Source organism: Camelus ferus, chromosome 7, assembly GCF_009834535.1.
Source record: "Camelus ferus isolate YT-003-E chromosome 7, BCGSAC_Cfer_1.0, whole genome shotgun sequence".
Lineage (NCBI taxonomy): Eukaryota > Metazoa > Chordata > Mammalia > Artiodactyla > Camelidae > Camelus > Camelus ferus.
The window spans coordinates 4,521,296-4,545,698 of NC_045702.1; the positions used below are offsets into that span (position 1 = coordinate 4,521,296).

Consider the following 24,403-nt stretch of genomic DNA (forward strand, 5'->3'; position numbering starts at 1 on the left):
GTTTTACCATTTAAGTATGGAAATTGGCAACTGACGTGGTTTGACAGTATGACCATCATTTTTTGCATTCAGAAAAAACAAGTTCAGTGTTTGATTAGTGAGAACGATCACATACCAAAAGCCAATGAGCAGCAATAAAAAGACATGAATGAAATATGGGAAATTTAAAGGTGGCATGATGTTTGTAAGTTGATCCATTGGCTAGAATGAATAAAATTCTGATGAACTGATGAATATAAAACACATGTTTTATTGGTGCCAAAATCGAGAATAGGAGAAATCAGAAGAAGAAAAAAAGCAAAGCAAAAATTAAAATTTATTTTTAACTAATAAATACCACAATGCAGACAACCAACATATTGAGATATTAACTAGATAAAACAAGTTTGAAATAAAGCCGGTTGTGCCCCCCAGAATAATGGCTAGTGATGGTCAGGGCAGTGGAGAGAGAAACTTAGAATAGAGCAGAACATTGGCTTGGAAGATTAAGCGACAAAGCCAGCTAAGCCATGTGTGTTTCAGTTTCTTTAACAGCGAGTGTACATAATTATGAAGGATATAAAGGAAAGTTGAAAAGTAAATTCTACCTCCATAATACCTTGTGAATTAATTTCTTATCCTCGTCCAACTGTAGCAGTCATGTTGGGATTATTTCAAGAATTTCCTGTCTTCTTGTATCTAGCTGTTAAACTGGTCAACAAGTTTTTAAACTAACTGCCGCCCCCCCCTTAAAAAAATTTCTTAGACCTCATATCTCCTTGCTGCTCCTCTGTCACTCTGCTCCAGCTACGGTGTGCCCTTGCCGCCCGACCATCACTTCACAGACTCTTTTCTTAAGAATTTGTGTTGTGGTTCCTTCCACTGCAGCGCTCTTCCTTCAGATATCTGCATGATTTGGTTCCTCTTCTACTTCACATCTCTGCAGAAGCATCTCCTTACTCAGATAGAATTTTATTGTATAAACTTTGTTTTTTAAATGTCTTATTTAAAAAGGTAGCTAGTCCTTCATTATCTGCCTTATTTTTACTGTAGTATTTTCTTGATATTATATGTGTTTTATGAGTAACAAACATTCACTAGAATGTAGTTTAGCGAAGGCAGGGATTTGTTTTGTTTGCCTCTGTATCCTTCATTTTAACAGAGCCAGACACAAGGAGGATTGATCGAATCATCTAATGATGCTTTTTAAATGTGTTGTCCAAATATTTGCTTAAAATGCTTTTAATATAATGCTTTGTCCATCAGTGTCTGAGAGTGGGATGTTACTTCTCCCATAACGATTGTGAAACTATCAATTTCTCTTCGTGCTGTAAATGTTTGTTTTATGTGATTTGAAGTTCTGTTGAATTGTATTATACTGGTAAATTATTGTTTTCATCATTAAATAATGACAGCAAAGTTTGAGTCATTTATATTTGCAGTAGAAACTCATATTTGTGTTTATTTTTTAATCTTTTAATTTTATGTTCTATTTATTATGTATTTTTCTCGCTTTCTGCCTGCTGTTGAACTGGTCAAACTTCCCTCATTCTTTCTCCTCTGATAGTTCTAAAGTTTTCTTTTAAATTAAACATGGCTACTTTGACTTTATAAAGATAATCTCTCCCTTTTTCCATGAACAGTAAAATAGACCTTAGCCTTAATCACTCTTTCCGTCGCGTTTTTGGTTCTGCCTCCTTTCCCCCTTTCCCTCGTGAATGACGCTGTTGTGGCTGTTCGACTTGATGTGTTACACTGGCAGATTTCTACTGTTAAATCATACTTGCATGCTGATTATGTTTACTAAGTTTAAATAATTTTTTCATCCATAGTTTTTGGATATGTTAGGATTTTGGTTCGGATACTCCTTTTTAATTTTGTGGGGAGCAGGGTCGACTTTTTGACAGTTTGAAGTAGTTTTCTTATAAAACCATTTGGACTTATTATAATCATCATTAAGAAATTCTTATATCTTTTTTTATTGGTTTTGATTGATTAATATCCTTTTCTAAAAAAAGATTGAAAGGGTTTCCTATTGTTTAAAATAGCCTTAAATTTTTTCCCCGTATTATTGTCCTTTATTTCTTATTGCTTTCTATTCTTTCAGTGTTTTTCAACTAAATACTGAGTTCATTTGTATTTTTTCTTTTTAAGTAATGAAATAATTTAAAGCTCTGAAATTATATGAATACTGCTTTGTCAATGTCTAAGTTTTTTTATATGTAATGTCTTGTTTTTTATTAATTTATGTGTTTTTAATTTCTTTTCTTTTGACTCATTTCTATCCCTTATTTATGAGGCTTCAAAATCTTTAAAGGTATTAGTTTTAGGTTTTTTTAATTGCATTGGGTCAAAAAAATCTTACTTTACCATGATTCTTAAATGTATTTTACTTTAGTGAAGTGTTTATAAATTAAAATTCAGCATCCTTTTTGTAAGGCAGGTGTGATTAAATCACGTGTACCAGGTTTTTGAGGTTTGCAGGGGTGTGCATAACTTTTTACATTAAAGGATAAGTGTCTTAAAAATACAGACATTTGGGCATCACTCCTCAGTTTCATTAGATCTAGAGGTATAACCTGGTGTGCAAACTTTGAGAAGAACCCATTGGGTGTTAAAAATCACTACTGTAGATGGAGGGAGTCATCTCAAAGTCTGGTGAAAGAGGAAAATCTAAAATAACTCAAAGAAGTGAGTTGTGATGACACAAATATATTAATACGGGCCTGTCTCCACATGTGCATATAAAGAAAGGCTAGATTTGGAGGCAAAATGACTATAAAGTGTGATGTTTACTTTTTTTATGATAAAACGAAGGAAAAACTTGCCTAAATTATTTTATTTCTTTGTACCTTCAACTACTGCTTTATGTTGAGTATAATTCTAAGCCTTAAAATGTAACATTTAGTTATATGTACTTATTTCTTTGTAGGCCTCGAAGTAGAGGAAAAACTGCAGTGGAAGATGAGGACAGCATGGATGGGCTGGAGACAACAGAAACAGAAAATACTGTGGAAACAGGTACCAAAACTGAACTTAAAAATTTCAAAACTTTCATAATAATTTACAAATTTAGCATTTATCTACATACTATTCTAAAATTCTAAAATTTCCATTTACTAAAATATTTTGATAAGTAATGGCAAAGTGAAAAAGCTGAATGTTCTCTTTTCCCCCCTAAAGCCCTGATTTAGTAGAAATCATTTAATCTCTGTAGATAAATACTTTATTAAAGCAAAATTAAAACTGGAATAAATAGTAATTCCAGGCCATTAGTATAAGAGCTCATACTATATTTCTGGCTTATGAACTATCTAGTGTTTGTCTAAAGCTTATTGTGTTAGTACTATGTGAGGAAAAAATTATGTTCTATTAGCCAGTAGTACTGTGAGATGCGTGGTTAAACCAGACCAGATGCTTCCTGGTGCTCTGGACTTCGAGGTGCCTTAAATAAGCTAATGCGTATTGTGTGTCTGCAAGAGGAAGCGGAATGGGTTGTCCAAAGTAGTTTCTAAAATTTACATAAAGTGATTTAATGAGGTGTCAAAGGGACTCGGTTTCATATCGTAATCAGAGTACCTCTGTACGGGCGGTCTCCCATTGTCAGTGTTTTTACGGTTGTTGAATAGTTTCAACATAGTGATAGGCTTTTCCTCTGGAGTTGAGTGTTGTCTCCTAATCTTTACAGAATGTCACATAGCTTTTAGAGAAAAGTTAGAAATTGATATATTTTTTAAAATACAGTTTTCCATAAAATATTTTTAGTTGTCAAATGTGTTGCTATTATGTACCTGTAGTTCTTAGAAAAGCCTTCAACTCTTCTACAGTTCTCATCCCTTTTCCCAGAGGGTCTAGTTAGGGAGAGTGACATGAGTGAAGCTTGGACGTTCAGAATTCTGCTTTTTTACCCTTTGGTGCACATCCATTACCACATTACTTTAAACTTGAATTTATATAAGTTCCCCACTAGGTATTTTTCTTATGATTTTTCCCTTAATTTAAAATTTTGTTCTGTACTTTGTGCTGTTACTTTCTAATGAGAAGTTTTTTGTAGTTTCAAGTGACATTTCCCATGTAAGGATTACTTGCAAGTTCCTTTAAACCTGTGCTATCAGGCTGTGCCCCAGCTCCTGTTATGCTGCACTTCGCAGCAGTCTTCCTCAGTACTCCTCTCATTCTCTGAAGATTTAGCACCTCCCTTTTTATTTTCCTCTGCTTCTCCCATTGTCAATTTTATTTTTCTAATTTTTAATTTACATACATGTAGTATTTATTGTTTGTACGAATAGTTTTGAGCTTTAGCTTTTTAAACTTACGTAGTTATCAAAAAAAAAAAAAAAGAATAAAGCCAACCACAAAGAATCAACAGGATATAGTAATCCATTCATAGTGGACAGTCAAATGTGCCTACACATATTAAAAAAAAATCAGTCATCTAAGTTATAAATAAGTAGTTCATTTCTGTCATTTTCCCCCTAAATTCCACATATAAGTGACATCATGTGGCATTTTTGTTTCTCTTTCTGGCTTACTTCACTTAGAATGATGATCTCCAGGTCCATCCATGTTGCTGCAAGTGGCATTGTTTTATTTTTTATGGCTAAGTAGTATTCGTGTGTGTGTGTGTGTGTGTGTACACACCACATCTTCTTTATCCACTCATCTGTTAATGGCCATTTGGGTTGTTTCCATGTCTTGGTTATTGTATATAGTGCTACTAAGAACATTGGAGTGCATGTATCTTTTTGAATTATATTTTTCTCTGGGTATATGCCCAGGAGTGGGATTGCTGGATCATGTGGTAACTCTGTCTTTAGTTTTTAAAGGAACCTCTGTACTGTCCTCCATAGTGGCTGCACCAATTTAGTTCCCACCAACAGTGTAGGAGGGTTCCCATTGTCAGTTTAGTAATCTGTTCAATATGCAGACCTCTTGTCTCCTTGGTTTCTTCAAAACACCTATTCTCCAGCCCGCCTCAGGCACTTATTCTTATGGGGATACTTCAGCCTTTGTCATTGTATCACTAGGACACTTGCTGTTTCACTTTCAAAATCTCAGTTTCAACTGTCCTACCCTCTGACTACTACCTCTCCTTTTTCTAGCTCACTTTTTCCTAATATCCACACCACAATAATCCTTCAACCAAACTGAGTCCTCCAGCCCAGTGTTTTTACCAATAGGACTTGTCAGCCTCCTTTCCTAGCTCAGACCCTGTGATCCGTCATTGTAGTCACTCTCTTATGCACCCCAAATTCCTTTGCCATCTTCCCACTATTTTGCCTTCATAACACAACCCAAATTCTGCATTTTAGCAGCCAAAATGGCTGGAGAAAAACATAAACTTGCTGACTGGTGGCATTTTAAATTTATGACGTCAATCTCAAGTGGGTCATAATTGCTCCCCTCCAGTTATTTTACTTTTACTTAGAATCCCCTCTCCCTTTATTAGTGATAATTCTTTCACCACCTTCTCTTCTCTCTTCTATCTCATTTTTCATTCTTCAGTTGATGATTATTTCAGTGAAAAAAGGAAAAATAGAAGCAATCAGGAGAGAAATTCCACATTCATCCACCATCAAATTTTCTTTCCTGCTTGCATCTCTGCCCTTATATTCCACCTTCCCTCCTGTGAAAATGGGATGAAAAGTGTTTCAGGTTATCTAAGGCCAACTCTTCTACCCGTGTCCCGGATTCTGTCCCCTGTCCTCTGTTGTGGCTTTTGTGCCTTCAGTTTTCCTTGGTTTCCGGCATCATGAATTTCTTCTCTTGATGAATCAGCTGCAGCATTTGCTGCATTTCACCCTTCATAAACATAAGTACTTGATCAGGTATCCTCTTTCAGCTACTGTGTTGCTTCTTTGCTCAACTTTATAGCAGAAATCCTTGAAAGAGTTACCTGTACTTAAGGTTGCTACTTATTTTTGACGATTTCCTCATGAACCTACTCCAGTCAGGCTTTCTTCCTCCTGCTCTACTAAAGCCGTTGCCAGAACCACCATTCAGTCTTGCCTGCCTTAACTATTTAGTAGCATTTAACGCAGCTAACCACTTTTAAGAGTGAAACTTTAAAAAAAAAAATTGACTTTCTTGACACCACATTCTCTTGCTTTTTCCTGTCTCACTGATCTCTTTCATTGTCTTTTGCTCATCTTCGCACAAATTAGGTGGTCTCATTCAGTTTAGCTGCTTTAAATATATCTGTGTGCTAGTAACTCTAAAAATTGTATTACCAGCTCTTTTCTTGCTTTGAACACAATCAGTACCTTTAGCTTACTTCTTAACATCTCTTCGATGTCTAAAGAGGATCTCAAACTTAATGTTTCCTGTGGAACAATTTATTGTTGTCCTGAAATCTCTTCTTTCACTGTTCCTGCCTCAGTAAATGACATTGTGTGTTGTTTAGGCTAAACATATGATCACTGGAAAATACTATATGGGCTTTACCTTTGTAATACGTCCTGGCTTCAGACACTTTTCCTCTCCACTGCTGTGGCTCCAGAACTTGCCAGCACCACTGCTGGCTGCCAAAGCTTCCCAGCTGGGCTCACTGCTTATACTCTTACTTTACCCATTTTAGTTTTGTTCTCTACATAGTAGCAGAGTGATGTTTTAAAACCCAAAGTAAGAGTCTTTTCCTTCCCTTGATCTTCAAGCTTTACTGACCTTGGCTACTTCCCCTTACTCTCCAGGCTCCAGCCTTTCCTTTCTCAGTCACTTGTACTTTTTGTCTTCCTTGCTTGGAACCTCTTTCTCCCATATATTCCCTTACTTCAGTCAAATCTTTACTCAGTTGCTCTCTTGTCAGAGAAGCCTTTCCTTACCAACTTGTCTGAAAAGCAGCACTTGGTGTGGTCTGTCCTCTTCTCTTGCTTTACTTTTCCTCCTAGTATTTAGCAGTTTTGACATCATAGTACATGTTTTTTAGGTTGTTTCCATACCTTGGCTATTGTAAATAGTGCTGCTGTGAACCTCTGTGTGCATGTGTCTTATTTATTTATTTGTTTGTTTGCTTGTTTATTTATAGTCAGTTTACAATGTTGTGTCAGTTTCTGGTGTACAGCATAATTTCAGTCATACATGTATGTGTATATATATATATATATATATATATATATATATATATATATATATATTCCTTTTCGTGTTCTTTTTCATTATATGTTACTACAAGATATCGAATGTAGTTCCCTATGCTGTACAGTGGAAACTTGTTGTTTATACATATTTATTGTGTGCCTTTCACACTAGAATATAAGCTTTATGAGGTCAGGAATTTGTCTTGTTGGTTGATTTATTCCCAGTGCCTCTAATACTGCCAAGCACATAGTAGACATTGACTTACTAATTGAGGCAGTAGTGCGTTCTTACTATTTTCCTAGGCTACTCTTGTTCTTGGAACATCACCACATAACTAAAATTCTGACATTTAATTTTTTTTACCTGAAGAGCCCCACAAATAGACTGTCTTCTCATACCATCTCCCATGAGATGTCAAAGCAAATGAAATTTTCGTGAAACGGTTTAACAGGAGCAGGATGATACATACATATTTTTTTATCCTGGCCTTCTGTACAAAAGTTAAATGCAATCAAATGTGTTAGCCTTTGCTCTGTCTTTGTCCTTGGAACGACTTTTGTTCAGTTCCTTTAGTGAACACATAGGGCAAAAAAGAATAATAAAGAAAAGGAGAAAGAACAATTGTTAAAATTACCAACTTGCAAACAAAGAGAAGAGTTCCATAAATTTCTAGTCAATTTAAAAGCACATTCCAGTTGACTGCAAGGCTCTAACATCTCTGTGGAAGTCTCAAGGCCCAAGGTTTATTGGAAACTCTTTTACCCTCAACTATGCCTTGACACATTTCTTTAATGGTTTGTAGTAAACTAATAGTATTTATTCAAGTGAGTACTCTTTAGAGAGAGAGAGAGAGAGAGAGTGTGTGTGTGTGTGTGTGTGTTGAGGTTGGGTAAGTGGTTGGAATGAGTATCCTTCAAGTGGTCATTGGGGAAGTAGCAGGAAGTCTCACAGGTCACTTTAAGTTTTTATGGAAGAACATCTTGCCTTTATTTTGGAGATGGTGACCCTTGACAGTTCTGTGTGTATTTTCCTTTATGAATAAAATCAACTTGAATGAAGTGCTACTTACTTGAAAAGAGAAATTCCACTTCTCTTTGAGATCATTTTATAATCAAGGCTTTGCAGGCTTGTTTTAGTTAATTATAATTGGTTAATTATGATTTAGCTAATTATAATTAAACACTTTTTTTTCTTCTCAAGTTGTCATAATATGGCTAGTGGGTTGACTAGCTTTTGGCTGGCTTCTGAGTCCTTTTTAGTATCATCTCAAAATGTTTCAAAGCTCATTGCTTGTGGGCAACAGTATTTTTCAGGCCCATCTTTAATACTCTGTGCCCTAGGATATGAAATTGACTACTCTGTAAGGATTCCTAGTTTTTTTTTTTTAGTGGAAACCAATATTAGAGATACAAATCTAGGATCTAAGAATGTGTATCATACTATTTCTGTTGAGAATTAGTTATGTTGGTCTGTTTCAGTGATACACTAATAATTAGATGTGTGGGTATATACACGTGCTTACAAATTCAGTTCACGTTGATCCTTTCAGTTTACTGCTAGCATAATTTTTAAAATAGACTTTAGTTTTTAGAACAGTTACTGATTCACAGCAAAACTGAGTGGAAGGCATAGATATTTCCCATTCACCTCCTGCCCCCCATACATGCATAACCTACGCAGTTATCAACATTCCCTGCCAGCACTGGTACATTTGTTACAATTGATGAAACTACACTGCCACACTCTTTTCACCCTGAGTCCAGAGTTTACATTAGGTTTCACTCTTATTGTACATTTTATGGGTTTGAACAAATGTATAATGGCATGTTTCCGTCATTATAGTCTCATACAGATGGTTCCACTGCCCTAAAAGTCCTCTGTGCCCTGCCTGTTCATCTTTCTTCCCCTCTAACCTCTGGCAACTATCATTCTTTTTACTGTCTTCATAGTTCTGTCTTTTCCAAAATGTCATATAATCAGAATCATACAGTATGTGGCCTTTTCAGATTGGCTCAACAATATACATTTAAGGTGTTTTTCATGGCTTGATAGCTCATTTCTTTTATTGCTGAATAATACTGTATTTTATGTATGTACAACAGCTTATCTCTTCACCTACTGAAGGGCATCTTGGTTGCTTCCAACTCTTGGCAATTATGAATAAAGCTGCTATAAACATTTGTGTGCAGATTTTTGTGTAGACATAAGTTTTCAGCTCCTTTGGGTAAATACCAAGGAACAAGATTGCTGGATCATATGGTGAGAGAATGTTTAGTTTTGTGAGAGACTGTAAAACCATTTTCCAAAGTAGCTGTGCCATTTTGCATCCCCACCAGCAATGAATGAGAGTTTCTGTTGCTTCACAGCCTCCCCAACATTTGGTGTTGTCAGTGTTCTAGATTTTGGCCATTCTGATAGGCATTTAGTAGTATCTCATTGTTTTAATTTACACTCCCTGATAACATATGTTGTCAGGCATCTTTTCATATGCTTATTTGCTATCTGTACATCTTCTTCCACTATTTTGTCTGTTAAAGTCTTTGGCTTAGTTTAAAATCAGTTTATTTTCATATTGTTGAGTTTTAAGAGTTAAGTCTTTGCCAAACCCAAGGTCATTTAGATTTTCTCCTACTTTATCCTTTAAGAGTTTTATAGTTTCACACTTCACATTCTGTGATCCATTTTGAGTTAGTATTTTGAAGGCATAAGGTCTGTGTCTGGATTCTTCATGTGTATATGTGCATGTGTGTGCATGCACTTTGATGTCCACTTGTTCCAGCACCTTTGTTGACAAGACTGTCTTTCTCCATTTTATTGCCTTTGCTCCTTTCTCAAAGATCAGTCAACTGTATTTAATGTGAGTCTGTTTTGAGACTGTCAGTTCTGTTCCATTGATCTTGTTGTCTGTTCTTTTGCAAATACTATACAATCTTGATTACTGTAGCTTCATGGAAGTCTTGAGGTTAAACAGTATCAGTGCTCCAACTTTGCTCTTCTTCTTCAATATTGTGTTGGCTATTCCAGGTCTTTTGCTTCTCCATATAAATTTTTGAAACAGTTTGTTGCTATGCACAAAATAATGAGCTGGATTTTGATTAGGATTGCCTTGACTCTATAGATCAAATTGGGAAGAACTGACATCTTGGTAATAAATATTGAGTCTTCCAGTTCTTGAACATGGAATAACTGTTTAGTTCTTCTTTGATTTTTTTTTTCCATCAAGTTTTGTAGTCTTCATCATATAGATCTTGTACGTATTTTGTTAGTTTTTTGCATCTAAGTTTTTTTTTTTTTTTGAGTGGGAGTTGCTAATGTGAATTTCCCCCCAAAATTCCACTTGTTCTTTGCTAATGTATAGAAAAGTGATGCATTTTTGTATATTAACTTTGTATCATGCAACCTTGCTGTACAGACTAGGAGTTTTTTGGTTGATTTCTTTCAGATTTCCTTCATAGTCATGACATCTTTGGATAGAGACAGTTTTTTTATTTCTACCTTCCCATCAGTATTTCTTTTTTCTCGTCTTACTGCAATAGCTAGAACTTCCAGATTATATTCAAAATGAGTCGTGAGAGGGGGATATCCTTACCTTGTTTGTTCCTGATCTTAATGGGAAGGCTTTTAGGCTCTCACCATTAAATATGATGCTGGCTGTAAGTTTTTTGGTAGTAGTTCTTTATCAAGTTGAGGAACTTCCTCAATTCTTAGCTTACTGGAAGTTGTTATTGTTGTTTTTAAATCATGAATGGATGTTAGATTTTGTCAAACACTTTTTCTTGCATCTACTGATATGATCATGTGATTCTTATTTTTCAGCCTGTTGATGTGATGGATTACATTAATTGATTTTCAAATGTTGAACTAGCCTTGCATACCTGAGGTAAATCCCACTTGGTAGCAGTGTATAATTCTTTTTATACATTTTTAGATTAAATTTGCTAATATTTTGTTGAGGATTTTTGCATCTATGTTCATGAGAGATACTTGTCTGTAGGTTTTTTTTTCCCTCCTAGTGATGTCTTTGTCTATTTTTGGTATTAGGGTAATGCTGGCCTCATAGAATGAGTTGGGAAGTATTATTCCCTCTGCTTCTCTCCTCCAGAAGAGATTGTAAATAATTAGTATAATGTCTTCCTTAGGCATTTGGTGGAATTCACTAATGAACCCATGTGGACCTGGTCCTTTCTGTTTTGAAAAGTTACTAATGATTGATTCAATATTTCAGTATATATAGATCTCTTTAGATTGTTTCTTATTGTGGTGAGTGTTAGCAGATTGTGTCTTTCAAAGAATTGGCCCATTTCATTTATATTATCAAATTTGTAAGCATAGAATTGTTCGTAGTATTCCTTCATTGTCCTTTTACTGTCCATGGGACCTGTAGTGTTGGCTCCTCTTTAATTTCTGATATTAGTAATTTGTGTCCTCTCTTATTTTCTTAGTTAACCTGGCTAGAGGCTTATCGATTTTATTGATCTTTTTTAGAAAGCAGCTTTTGATTTTCTTGATTTTTCTGTTGATTTCCTGTTTGCAGTTTCAGTGATTTCTGCTCTAATTTTTATTGTTTATTTTCTTCTGCTTACTTTGGATTTAATTTGCTGTTCTTTTTCTAGTTTTCTAAAATAGAAGCTAAGTTAATTGATTTTAGGATCTTCTTTCTAATGGCACAGAAACAAATTTATTTGGCTTATTGATGAACATTCCATGTGAGCTGGAGAAGAATGTATGTTCTGCTGCTGTTGGATGAAGTAGTCTAAAGATATTCATTACATCCAGTTAATTAATAGTGGTGTTGAGTTCAGCTGTGTCCTTAGAGGTTTTCTGTCTGCTGGGTCTATTTCTGATAAATGGCAGTTAATGTCCCCATATATAATAGTGAATGCACATACTTGTCCTTGTAGTTCAGTCAGTTTTTGCCTCATGCATCTGACATTCTTTTGTTAGGTGCATGTATGTTAAGGATTGCTATGTGTTGTTAGAGAATTGATCCTTTTATCATCATGTAATATTCCTATTTATCCCTGATAACTGTACGTGCTATGAAGTCTGCTGTGTCTGAAATTAATATAGCTTCTCCTACTTTCTTTTGATCAGAGTTCTGTTCTCTTAGTGAGTTTCCAGTAATCCACTATTATTGACTGTAGTCATCATCTGGTACATTAGATCTCCAGACTCTTATGAGAGTTGGTGAACATTTGCTTGAATCATTACTTCTGTATTTTAATTAACACAAGGTAAGTGACACTTTCAGACTACATCATTAACAGTTTTATCTAGTGTGCTTAATTTATACTAGACTCCAGTCTTGCCCAGGGGACCTCATTTCTCACAAAGGAAGAACATACTCAGACTGGTTGCATGCTTGTGTCTTGGCTTTCACTTTGTATAGACCATTCTCTCAATTACCAAGTCTTTTTCTAAGAACCACGTCAACACTTCTGTCAGTGAATACAGACCCAACCTCCTCTTCAGAAATTGTCTGCCTTCAGAAATTCTAGAGAAGTCTGTTTCTCTAGAATTTTTGCACACCCAGAAGTGTCTATCTTACTTCTTCTGCTATAATAATAATAATAATAATAATTATTATTATTATTATTATTTTTATTTTTATTTTTTATTTTAGTGGAGGTGCTGGGGGTTGAACCCAGGACCTCGTGCATGCTAAGCATGTGTTCTACCACTGAGCTGTATCCCCCGACCCCCGTATCTTACTTCTATTTGGAGACAGTTTTAATGGATATTGTGATTTACCTGTAAGTCTAGGCACGATATTTAACCGTTCTTTATCTCTGAATGAGTTTAGCAGATCTGGGGGCAAAACTTCTCACCAAAAGCCCTGAGAAGGGGAGCTATTGTAAATGATACATTTGGGGGGGATGGAAACTGGCTTCCAATTGTCCATTAGTAATATATAAAAATTTTTTTTTGTATGTTTGCTTTGTATTAAATTTATTTGTGTCATGTTAGCTGCAGAAATTTTTGTACATATCCTTTCCAACCTATGGAGTAAATGTTTAATTAATTTTTATGAATTACTAAGCCTCCCTCAAATGGTGCTTAAGGGCGGTGTGTCTTTTAACATGACGTCTAGTGTTTTTCCCAGGTTTGGATATTAATTGTTCTTATTATCTTTATTTGCTAAATGGTTTTCAGTTATAGCTTTGGTCTCTTTGATCTCTGAGACGTTTAGAGAGAGTTTTAAAATTTTCCAATTATTTTTCTGGCTATTCTCCTTGTTTTTGTCATTCATTTATAATTTTATTATATTGTTTTGGGTTTGTACATGTTTTATATTTTATATTTTGAGATTTTTTGACATATTCATCAGCTTTGGAAAACTCTCAGCTGTTATATATTGAAATCTTGCTTTTGTACCATTCTTTTTTCTAATTGAATGTTCATTAGACTGTATCATTGTGTTTGTTGCCATTTACCCTCTCCTTTTGATGTTTTATCCTTTTGTCCCTCTGTCCTTTATTCTAGATAGATCATCCTATGTAGATCTTCTAGTTAACTTATCCCCTTTTAACTTTGTCCCCTGTTAAGCATGTCAGTTGAGTCCATTTATTATGTTTTAAAAGTTTCTTTGTTATTCTTTTTCAAATCTGCAACTGGTAGTTTTTAAAATTTAATCTAATTATTTTAATTTTTTTTTATATTTGTTTTTAGTTTTGGGGCAGATGGTTAGGTTTATTTCGACTGAGATACTGGGGATAGAACCCAGGACCTGGTGCATGCTAAGCGTCCACTCTACCACTGAGCTGTACTCTCCCCCTTGTTGTAGTTTTCATTTCTCTCCTGAAAATTTTAATGTTTGGATTTTATTACCTTTACTAATAACAGTGAATACAGTTGGTTTGGTGTTTGATTATTCCCGTGTCTGGAGTCTGTGGCTTTTTTGCAGTTGTTTCTGCTCTTGTTCATGTCATATTGTCTCCTCATAGCTGATGATCTATGCTTGTGTACTGGACGGGGTATCTGACCATTTATTTGTGGAAAGAAATTGATGGTGTACCCCCCCCCCCCCCGCTACCCCAAGATGATTTTTTCTTGGATTTTTTCCTGGTACCTAGGGGCACTAGTATTTTAGGACCACCGCAGTTCAGTTTTACGGCTCTGTTTTCTGTTCCAAGCATGTGACTCAAAGCTGTGCAGCAGCCCTTGCAGGGGCTAAATTCTGCTTTACTCTTACTCTCAATGCCAGCCCTTTGGGATTCCTGCCATCCCTGAGCTCCCATCCCTGGATGTTTGTAAACTTCTAGGACCATCCATGAGTCTTCGAAAGTCAAACGTGCATGCTCTTAGCTGCCTCTTCCCAAAAGGCTGAAGTCCCCATGGGAAAGGCAGCCCTGGATACCACACTCGCTTTCCTCATGTTCCTTCCCTGGGGTTTTGTCTGGTAGTTCTTTACTGGCGTGTTCATTTTTCATGCTTTTAAGATTTGTTTACTTTAAAAAAATATTTTACTCAGCTTTCTTATTTGTCTTCAGTGGGAGGGTTGTTCCAGATTACCTTGTCTGCTATTAGTGAAATAGATATTTTTTGGAGTTTTCTCTGCATCATAATACGTGGTTAGTTTACATACATTTTTTTGGCAGTTGAATAGAATGTATAGCCTCTTTTGTTTCCTTGAATAGTGTATGAAACTTGATATTCATTTATTAGAGTCTGTCAGCCAGGATTTGTTAATAAAACTAAAATAATTAAAATCCCAAGAAAGAACAAAATCCGTGGGTCATGTTCTGTCATGTTCAGAGGTCAGGTCCAAAAGAAGGAAAGGATATGATTACACAATTCCTTAGATATGTTTTCTTCTGTAGTCTTAGTACTATAAAGAAAGCAAGAAAAGTATTGCCAATTCTGTGGAGGTAAAAGAAGAGAGAGGAAAAAGATTTTTTTCTACTTAATAGTTGGCTAAAACATAGAAGCATACATGTTGTTTGGATAACTAGTAGAAAATGGATGTCGGTGTTACTAAGTAACTACCAGATACTGGCCCATTTAAAATATTGTTTATTATCCTCTGTGCTTCTTTGTAATTTATATATGTGTGTGTATAATAAGATTTCTCTTTTTGCTTCATATTGCACAATGTATAATAATAACCAATTTTAAAATCAATATTGAACATCACCCAGGTTTTGTGATAGGCTTAGGTTTGTATAAAGGATATTAATGGTTGCTTTCATAGGGCATATCTTCCAGTAGGATTCTGTATCCTATGAATAGGACACTTTTTTGTGCCATTGACCCCTTTGGCAGATTATTTTCCAAATAATGTTTTAAAGTGAATAAAATAAAATAATATTGCAAAGGAAAATAGTTATATTGAAATATTATCAATAGTAAAAAGCCAAATTTGTAATTTTGTAATGTGTTCTTTTTTTATTTACACTTAAAAAGTCGAGTGTATAATTACTGTAATTTTGCAATAGTGATGAGGGTAAATGGTACTTTGGGGATATCTGCAAACTGAATGTGATAAATTCTCTGCTTTCTGATGGTGACAGAGATAGGAGTATTGCTGTACCACTCTGCTTGTGCATATATTCATAATCAAATGGGTTTTTAGAATTCTTAATCTCAAAGGTTAGTAAAAACAAGGATGTAATTTCTCCCTCCAGCGTTCTAGAACCTCTGATTAAATACATTCAAAAATTAATTAAAAGATAGGGTGCTTTGAAGGAATGTAGTGTGTGTTGGTAAGGAGGCCATATTTGGATTCTAGAATATTTTTGACATCTTACAGTCTATCGTGGTCTCATGTTGTTTGCTTGCATGGAGTTTGCTGAATATGTTTTTATGATATACATATATACAGGTATACAAATGATACATATAGCCCTTTCAAATAATTATTTAACCTTTAGGGGAGATAATTTCATATTGTTCAAAATCAAATATTTTATTTCCATGGACTTGGCTGTGAGGTAAACGTTCTCTCTACTTCATAATCTTATTCAGTAGTGCTCAAGAAATAAAGAGAAAAACTGTATTTTCAGCTTTCATCTCATTCTTCATATTCAGCAAATGATTCCTCAGTAACATCATCCAAGTAAAATAGTAACATTTCTCTTTAACACTAATTTACTCATTAAATTTATGTGCTGTGGTCAGGTGATGTGCCAGCCGTGAGTAGGAGTGGAAGGAGCAGGTTTGGGCTTCTGGGCCGTAGAAGTCTGATTCTGAATCCCAGCTTTGCCTCTTGTTAGCTATGTGACCTCAAGCTTGCTGTTTAACTTTCAGACTTCAGTTTCCTTATCAAAGAGGATAATATATCATATTGTATTCTTTTTTAAAAGAGAAGAGTTAAGTAAGAGGACTATTTGGCACACTTGCACTTGTCCTTTCAGGTTTAGCTGGGCTTCTGATACCTTTTTGAAGCCTGTCTAAGCTATTCTTCCCACCTCCTCCCTAACTGCCATCGTACCTTGTACCTCCATCAGGACAGTTACTGTGTCCTGTCACCATCACCTGCTATGGATCCACTGAGGACAGGGATCCTGACTGTTTTATACTGTCTACCATTGGAATAGGACGTACATTACGTAGTAGTTACTTAAAATTTTGTTTGGTAAAAAAATCACCCTAAAGTAATGATTTATTAAATCAGTAGCAGAGAGCCAGGAGGTAAATAAACGTTCTCTCGATTTCTGTTACTTCCCACAATACAACTTAATAATGTGTCATCTGACATAAAAAAATTCATATCTGGTGGATGATAGCCAACTAGGTAAAAAGTAAACATGGAGTTAGAGTATAGTGTGTGAATGTAGGTAATCAACAGCTACCACATACCTACTTTTCCTATATATTTAAGGCATTGGGCTAAATGCCCAGTGCAGCAGTATTTTTTATTATTATTATTATTATTATTGTTGTTGTTGTTGTTGTTGTTGTTGTTGTTATTGTTATTATTATTATTCCTAAAGACAGTTTTATAGTAGGTGGCATTAGCTATCTTTTAAATGATTAGAAAACTGAAATGGAGATGAGGCTAAGCAAGTTGCCAAAGTCACGATGCTAGCAAATGAGTGAGCCATGATGCAAATTCTGGACCATTTGATTCCAAGCCTTTGATTTTAACTAACACAGCAAAATAGCCTTTGCTATTAATTTTAAACTTTTTCGTGTCATAGAACCAACTATTTAGAATTCTAAAGTAAGAGTCATGAGAGGTGGAATGGCATTGTGTAAGGGCAGCTAGGGGTAACTTACCACCAAGATTTCCCAGCACATAGGCGATGCTGTTGCAGGAAGTCCACAGGCTATCCACGTTCTCTCAGGAAGTTCCTTCCACACAAGTAGGCTCTTTAGTGTAGTTGCCACCCACATGTGACACCTGGTGGTTTGAGATTAAACACAAACAGGTGCTACAAATAAAATCACCCCCGTCTCATCACCCACAGGATTGGAGAGGACTCCACCCTTCTGGCTTTAGAGTATCTTGTGACCAACTGACATTGCCAGTATTTTAGATCAGGTTCAAAGTAAGGAGAAAGATACACTGGAGATTTTATATCAAAGAAAAAGATAACACTTAAGTTTTTTTAGTGATTAAAAAAAGATACCTGCTTGTTCTAATTTGTACAGATCTGGACTGTAAGCATTTGAACAAGTAGAACCCCACGAAAGGTAGAAACTGTGCAAGGTGCAGATAACCGAGTACTGGCATCAGATCTGTTCCCTCAGTTGTCTCTGCGTTTGCGGTCATTTCATCCAGAGGTGCTCTGGATATCATTTTCAACCAGAGCAGTCTGTTTTACGTCCTGCTGCCAAACTCCGACAATCTTTTAAAGCCTCGGGCTAAGAGAAGAGAGAGACGTAAACGCTAGTTTAATTGTCCCGCCTTGACTTGGACAGATAGTGAGATCTAACTTGCTCTACTGAATGAGGAGTGATAGTTTAAAAGGATAGGTTCTGTTACTGTGTAGTTTTCACGTATTGAGGGATACCTTTTTCTGTTTCTATTCTGTGGCTGGATCTGCTCCCCAGGAAGCAGTCATAAGACTCTTCCTTACTTCTTAAAAAGCAAATGATTGAAAAACAAAATCCAAACCAGAAATAAAACCAGAACCTGCCAGCCCCTCCTGTGTCTTTGGCAGCTCCAGGGTGAGTCCCTGGGCAGAGCCAGCAGCGATAACAGCTGCAGGAGGAAAGAAGCGACGGTGAACTCTGAAAGCTGCTTTACTGTTGTCCTCCTTGCGGGCCAGGCCTGTTCCTGGTCCCATTTCTGTAAAAACAGACAAACATCTTTGTTTGCATCTGTTTTTTTTTCCCCTCTGAAATTTCAAAAGGTTGTGTACCTGCAGACCTGCTAGCCTACCAGTAACGTTCGTGTTTAGCCTCCCGGTTTCCTTCTTGGTCTAATTTAGAGAGAGACGGGCAGGCAGGCTGTCCGCTTACTTGCTTTCCCTTAGTTATAAGCAATAAACAACCCCCCTCCCCAAATGTTTGAAGTGTTACGTATTTTCTTTTTCTGGGGGACAAAAATAAGGGAATACCTGAGGTTTTGCCTCAGTTTGCCAGAAGAAAAATTTTGACTTGGGGCCATGGTGCTAGATGGTAGCATAAGAGGAGAGGCAGACAGGCCAGACGCCCTGGGGGAGCTGTGATTTGGGGGTGGAGGCTGAACGGAGCCAGCTCCTACAGGGGACTCTTCTGCTGCAGGACCCTCGTCCGTTTGGCTCGTTGTCTGTGAGCTGCTGAGGCCCCCGTCTTTTTCTCCCTTTACAGTTATCTTCTCTTGACTCGTACCCTTTCTTGTTACCTCGTAATAGAAATAGTACAAAAAAAGCGTGTCCCACGTCTGCTCTGGGCATCTGTGGGTAGAAATGAATTGCTTCTTTAAAGGTGTTTCTGTGTAACTCTGTCACCAGCAGACTCTCTCAAGCGAGTGCTGTGACCCTGTCTGTCTCGGGCTGTGAAAGCCCTAGGCGGCCCGCAGCACGGGCTCCTTCCTGGCTCTCTGCAGGCGCTTTCCCTGCAGCCACAGGCTCTGCGGGCACCCAGTCTGCTTCTTGAGCTGTTGCAGGTCACAGTTCTCCCAGATATTTCAATACAGCACGGAAGGTGTCAGTTGATTTCCAAACACGACTGTCGCTGTTGTCCTCACCTGTGTCTCTGTGTGTCTCAGCAGCCCACCTGTGTGTATTGTTTTTGTCGCAGAGTTCTCCACAGCTGATGGCAGTTTCTGTCTGATTAGAGCATAGATTAAACTGCTGTAACAGACCCTCAGCTACAGCAGTGGCTTACATACAACAAATTCATCTTTCTCTCATATATTCTTGAGAATGAGAGGTCCAGGCTGATGGGGTTGCTCTGTGGTTGTTAATGGGCCCAGGTTCCTTCCATCTTGCTGTCTGCCCTCTCTCCCCTGAGTGGTGTTGCCGTCAGCAGCATTGCAGCTGGTGGCTGACATGTCTGTGGGCCAGTCTGTGAGAAAAAGGGAGCATAATTCAGTCCAGAGCAAATCTCTTCCTTTTAGGTAATAGAAACTACATGGTTACTTCTGGTCATATTCTGTTGGTGAGAACCTGCCATGCTTAGCTGCAAAAAAAAAGCAAATAAAGTCTGTAGCTGAGCAGTTATGTGCCTATTCAGACTTGAGTAACATAAGAGAAAGAGAGTTTGTCCTTTGTCCATTTTCCACGTGGTTATGTGCCTTGTTCATCTGTGGAGTTCTTTGCACATTCTGAATTTGAATACCTTTTTGGGGATACAAATTGCGTGCATTTTCTTTCAATCTGTGACATGTTTTAAAATTTCATTTGTGGGTCCTTGGTCATATAGAAATTTAATATTCTAGTAAAATTTGCAGATCTTTTCATAATCCTTCTTTGATGCACGTGTATTTTATATTTGTGGATTTGGTTCTGGGTGCTCTTTATCAGTTTTGTGCCTAGGAGTAGACAGGACATAAGCTAGGATTGATAGGTTCCACAAGCACTTGATTTATGGTCAACTCTTCTACTTTGATTTTTAAAAGAAACATTCTTTTTAATAGGAAAACCAAAATTATTTGATGCCACATTTCATCATTAATTTTTTGATTTCACAGGATTTAGTTATTTGTTGTTCTTTTTTAACTAAAAAATTAGTAGTTCTTAGAATTATTCATCAGAGCACTTCCCTAAAATTCAATTTGAATCTAGAAGACTTTGATAGTTCCAGAAACAGGGAAGTCATACTGAAGTGCTGATCTGAGAGATCAGAGATGAGATTTGGTATGAAGTGGGTATGCAGGCCGCTAGATATGTCCGGGATGTAGCTCAAGTTCGATCTGGAGTTCAGGGGAGGAGTTAGGGCTAGAGATGTTGAGTGAAATAAAAATCAGTAAGTCCCAAGGAGACTGTTGAAACCTGGTAATAATTAAATCCTTCAGAGACAAGCTGCACTCAGAGAAACCAGCTGAAGAGACAGGTACTAGATCGTTGAGTCTTTGTTAACAAAGGTAGTTTTCTGACTTCACAGGGGAGTAAGTTGAGGCTGAGAGAGATGACTGGTCCATGAAGTTGTGTAGCTGGTAGTTGGTGTAATTGATACTCGAGACCAAGTCTTTATGAGTCCAGTGCCCATTGTAATCCGTTATATCTCCCTGCATTTAAAAGATGGAAGAGTGTTTCACTAAGGAGGGAGTACTCCTTGGTGCCAGATGACTTTCCAGAATGTTTGAAGGCTTCTGCATGGCCCCGTCACCACCAGTGGCGGTGGAGGGGACAGTGGTGTGGAGGGAGGACGATGCCTTTCAGGAGGGTTAGTTGAGGGAGGAGGTGGTGGAGAGCACCCACTCTAGGTCCCACTGCACGAAGTTTGGTGGTGAAAGGAAGGAAGGACAGGAGGAGCTCAAAGGACTGTAAGGCTTTGTCTGTTTGGTTTGGGCGTAGTGGTGCAAAAAGGCCTAAGTGAACTTTGAGTTAGAAAAGAAAGATCGAGCCAAGAGTGTGGGATTGCATCAGGAGCACCAGTGGAGAGACAGTGCCATTAACGTCTAACAGTGTAGTGTGAGAGACGGAGTGGGTGTCTCGTTTTATTTAAAGGGAGGAATGACGTTTGGGGTGATGGTGTTTGAAAACCCTCTCGGCGGTTCAGTTGCCTACTAAGAAAGTGTGTGTGGATTGTTTGGAGTTGGAGTCTTAAGGATGATTGAAAAGGATGGTGGAGTCAAGGTGTGTTCTTTTCAGTCATTTAGCTTTTAGAATGGATGATAATTAGAGGCTGCAATGCTTGTTTAGTATACGTGCTGCCGAAGCGAGCACAATGCTTGTTTTAAATTAACGATAATTTCACTATATGGATTATGAGGAATCTTTTTTATGAGTCACACTGAAATACATTGGTTCTGTAGATGAACTGCTATAATCACCAAAAGAATGAAACTTCTCTGAGTCAATTGTGGTTTGGGGAAGTATGCCATGTTTTCCATTATTTTGGTTATCATTTTATAATAGAGAATAAATGTAAACAGTGCCATTAATTATATATGTAAATTTTTCCTGTGCTACTTAGATATTGTCATTTATTGTTACATCCTTTTTCCTTTACAATGTATGCTTTATAGACGAGTTCACTAAAGATTGCAAAATGCAGACACACACACACACACACACACACACAATGACTTTTTGTATTCTCTTGTTTACTATTAAGCAGAAATCAAAGAACAGTCAGCAGAAGAGGATGCTGAAGCAGAAGTGGACAATAGCAAGCAGCCAGTCCCGGCGCTTCAGCGCTCCGTGTCTGAGGAATCTTCAAGCTCCCTGGTCTCTGTCGGTGTAGAAGCCAAAATCAGGTGAGAGAATGGAGCTGGGCTGGAGATGAGTGGCAGGAAGAGGGGCAGTGAGTTGAGTACAGAGAAAATTCAGAGAGTGCGAGCTTAGGACAGAAGTCTGGGTGGAATTTTATTATTTTGTAGCTTTAAATTTGAGGCTGAAAGCCCTGTGTGCAGGTGGGGTGGAGTATGTCTGTGGCTTGGGTGTTTGTAGGACAGAGCAGTTGTCTCACAGGTTACTCTGCTCTGCTCAGACCAGAGCAGAGTATGACCAGTGTGCCATTTCCAGTAGAAGAAGGGAGTTTAGACTTCTAGCGTAAGGACTGATGTTTGATTTACTAGTGTATGCTCTTGTTCTTGACCCTCTCTTCATCCTTTAAAGAAAGAAATACAGGATGTGATAAAACCTATCTGTGTGTAATTCAGCTGTGTAGTCTCGTAAGTTTTTACTTGAAGACATGAATAAAACTGCAATCATCCATCAGTTAAAGATTCCCATCTTTTTGAAACATTTCTTTCTTTTGCTTTTGGCGCATCTCTCTCCCCATTTTGTCTTGGCTGGCAAGACATCTGTAAGACTCCCGCCTTTACGATGCTGGAGTCCTCAGGTCGAAGTCCTCAGCACGTTTACTTCTGTTCAGTGTGCTAGCTGAATCCTGTCTGTGTGCTAGTGAACCCCACACTTACATTTCAGGGCTGACCTTTCTCTGAACTCTAGACTCGCCTATCCATCTGTTTGCGTGACATCTCCGTTTGAAAGTACACTAGACCCTGCACCATAACGTATCCAAACCCACTGTGGATTCTGATCCTACGTCTGCCTCAGATCTCCGCAGGATTTCTGCATTTCCATAAATAATACCAACATTCACCCAGTTGCTTAGGCCAAAAACTTTTGAGTTAATCTGTGGTTTCTGTCTTTTCTCATACCTCATATCCTAAATTTTGTAGCTCAACTTTAGAAGATAACCCAGACAAGTGCTAACTTACCCTCCTGTCCGCCTTCTTAGTTCGTCTGTGTTACCCTCAGGAGGCCATAGTTGCCTTTTAAGTTGTGTCTCTGCTTCTGCTCTTTACTTTCAGGTTGTTAGCACAGTTGCAAAAATTGTCATTCTAAAATGTAAAATTCATTCTAAAATGTAAATCAATTTTCCTCACAACTCTCTTTAATGATTGTTTCTTATATTTAAATTAAATATTTAAATTACATTAAAAATTTCAAATCCATGCCATGTTCTACATTTTGGCGAAGGTTTGAAAAATTTCAAAATAAAAGAGTAGGATAAAAAATAAATAAAACATAGTTCCCATCACATTTTACCCGCTCTTCCTGCTTTACTTTTCTTTGTAGCACCTTTTATTTCCTGACAGTTCATTTAGTTATGTCTCCCTTACTGTTGTGTGAGCTCTGTGAAGGTGAATACTTTTTTCCTTTTTTTGCTTTCTATTATTGCATTGGTATTTTTTTCTATTGATTATATACTGTATTTTGTTTTTAAGGTGGTTTCCCTTAAGGCTCAAGTTTCTTTACCCTATTGAATTTAATTTTGAAAGAATTTCAAACTAACCATTCTAATTGATTTCTTAGTCTCAGTGATGTGAATGCTTTATCACATTTTCTCTTTGCATCTGTCATCTAGCATTGCATTTTCTAGTTATTTACATGCATACTTCCTATTTCTGTTTTCTTGGTCGTGGCCCCCTAACCTTTTTCTTACTTTTAACAATTGAGGTTTAATTACATGCAGTAAAATTCACCCATTTAGTGAGTTGCCACAGTGTGTGTCACTGCCACAACAAGATCAAGTTCCGTCATACTGAAAAGGTCCTTGATGCCCGTTTGTTGTCCTCCCTGATGCCAGCTTCTGCCCCAGGCAACCATTTACTTGTTTTCTGTCCCTGTACTTTTGCCTTTGCAGTAACATCATATGAACGGAATTGTGAAGTATGTGTCCTTTTGATTCTGGCCTCTTTAACTTAGCATAATGCATTTGAGATTCATCTGTATTATTACATAGATGAGTAATTATTTCCTTTTTGTTGCTGAGTAGGGTTCTGCTTTATGGCGATTCCCACCACAGTTTACTTACCATTTTCCAGTTAAGGGATATTTGAGTAGTTCTAGTTTGGGGCAGTTATAAATAAAATTGGTATAAATGTATGCTTGCAGGTGTTGGTGTGAACATAGGATTTTTATTTCACTTAGGTAAATACCTAACATACAGGTAGTTCTGAAAGGAAAATGCCAAAGTGTTTTCCATTATGGCTATACTATTTTGCATTCTCACTAACAATGTAGAGTGGGTTGGCAGGACGTTTCTTGTAGTTCTGGTTCAACTTTACTCTTACATGAGCACTGTGTCCCTAGGTCTCAGGGGTTGGGTGTGAGGGAGACCTGTAACCATCAGGTCTGGGACATAGTCCTGCCCCTCCTCTAGGATAGATGTCCATCCCTTCTTCCATTCTGTTCGCCATCTGCAGTTGGTTTTAACCATTGCAGGGTGGAGATTTTTCCTCTCCAGTCTAAGGCTTTTGTTCCCCAGGGAAAATGTAGGAGAAAGATCTGGATGGGTCTCT

At 37.2% G+C, this 24,403-nt stretch overlaps 1 protein-coding gene across 18 annotated transcripts in view; it reads left to right on the forward strand.

Annotated features, from left to right (window-relative positions):
- The window catches only part of KMT2C (lysine methyltransferase 2C), a 237,767-nt gene that overhangs the window by 60,468 nt on the left and 152,896 nt on the right, over positions 1-24,403 (forward strand). For 15 of the 18 annotated variants that reach the window (XR_004321207.1, XM_032483052.1, XM_032483051.1 and 12 more), the window contains 2 exons: positions 2,912-3,000; positions 21,706-21,847. Coding sequence is in view for 17 of the 18 variants with exons in the window: in XM_032483052.1 (XP_032338943.1) it covers positions 2,912-3,000; positions 21,706-21,847 (231 nt within the window). In the remaining variant the exon portion in view is untranslated. The remainder of the gene's footprint in view (positions 1-2,911; positions 3,001-21,705; positions 21,848-24,403) is intronic. The other 3 variants (XM_032483053.1, XM_032483068.1, XM_032483061.1) reach the window with 1 other exon arrangement.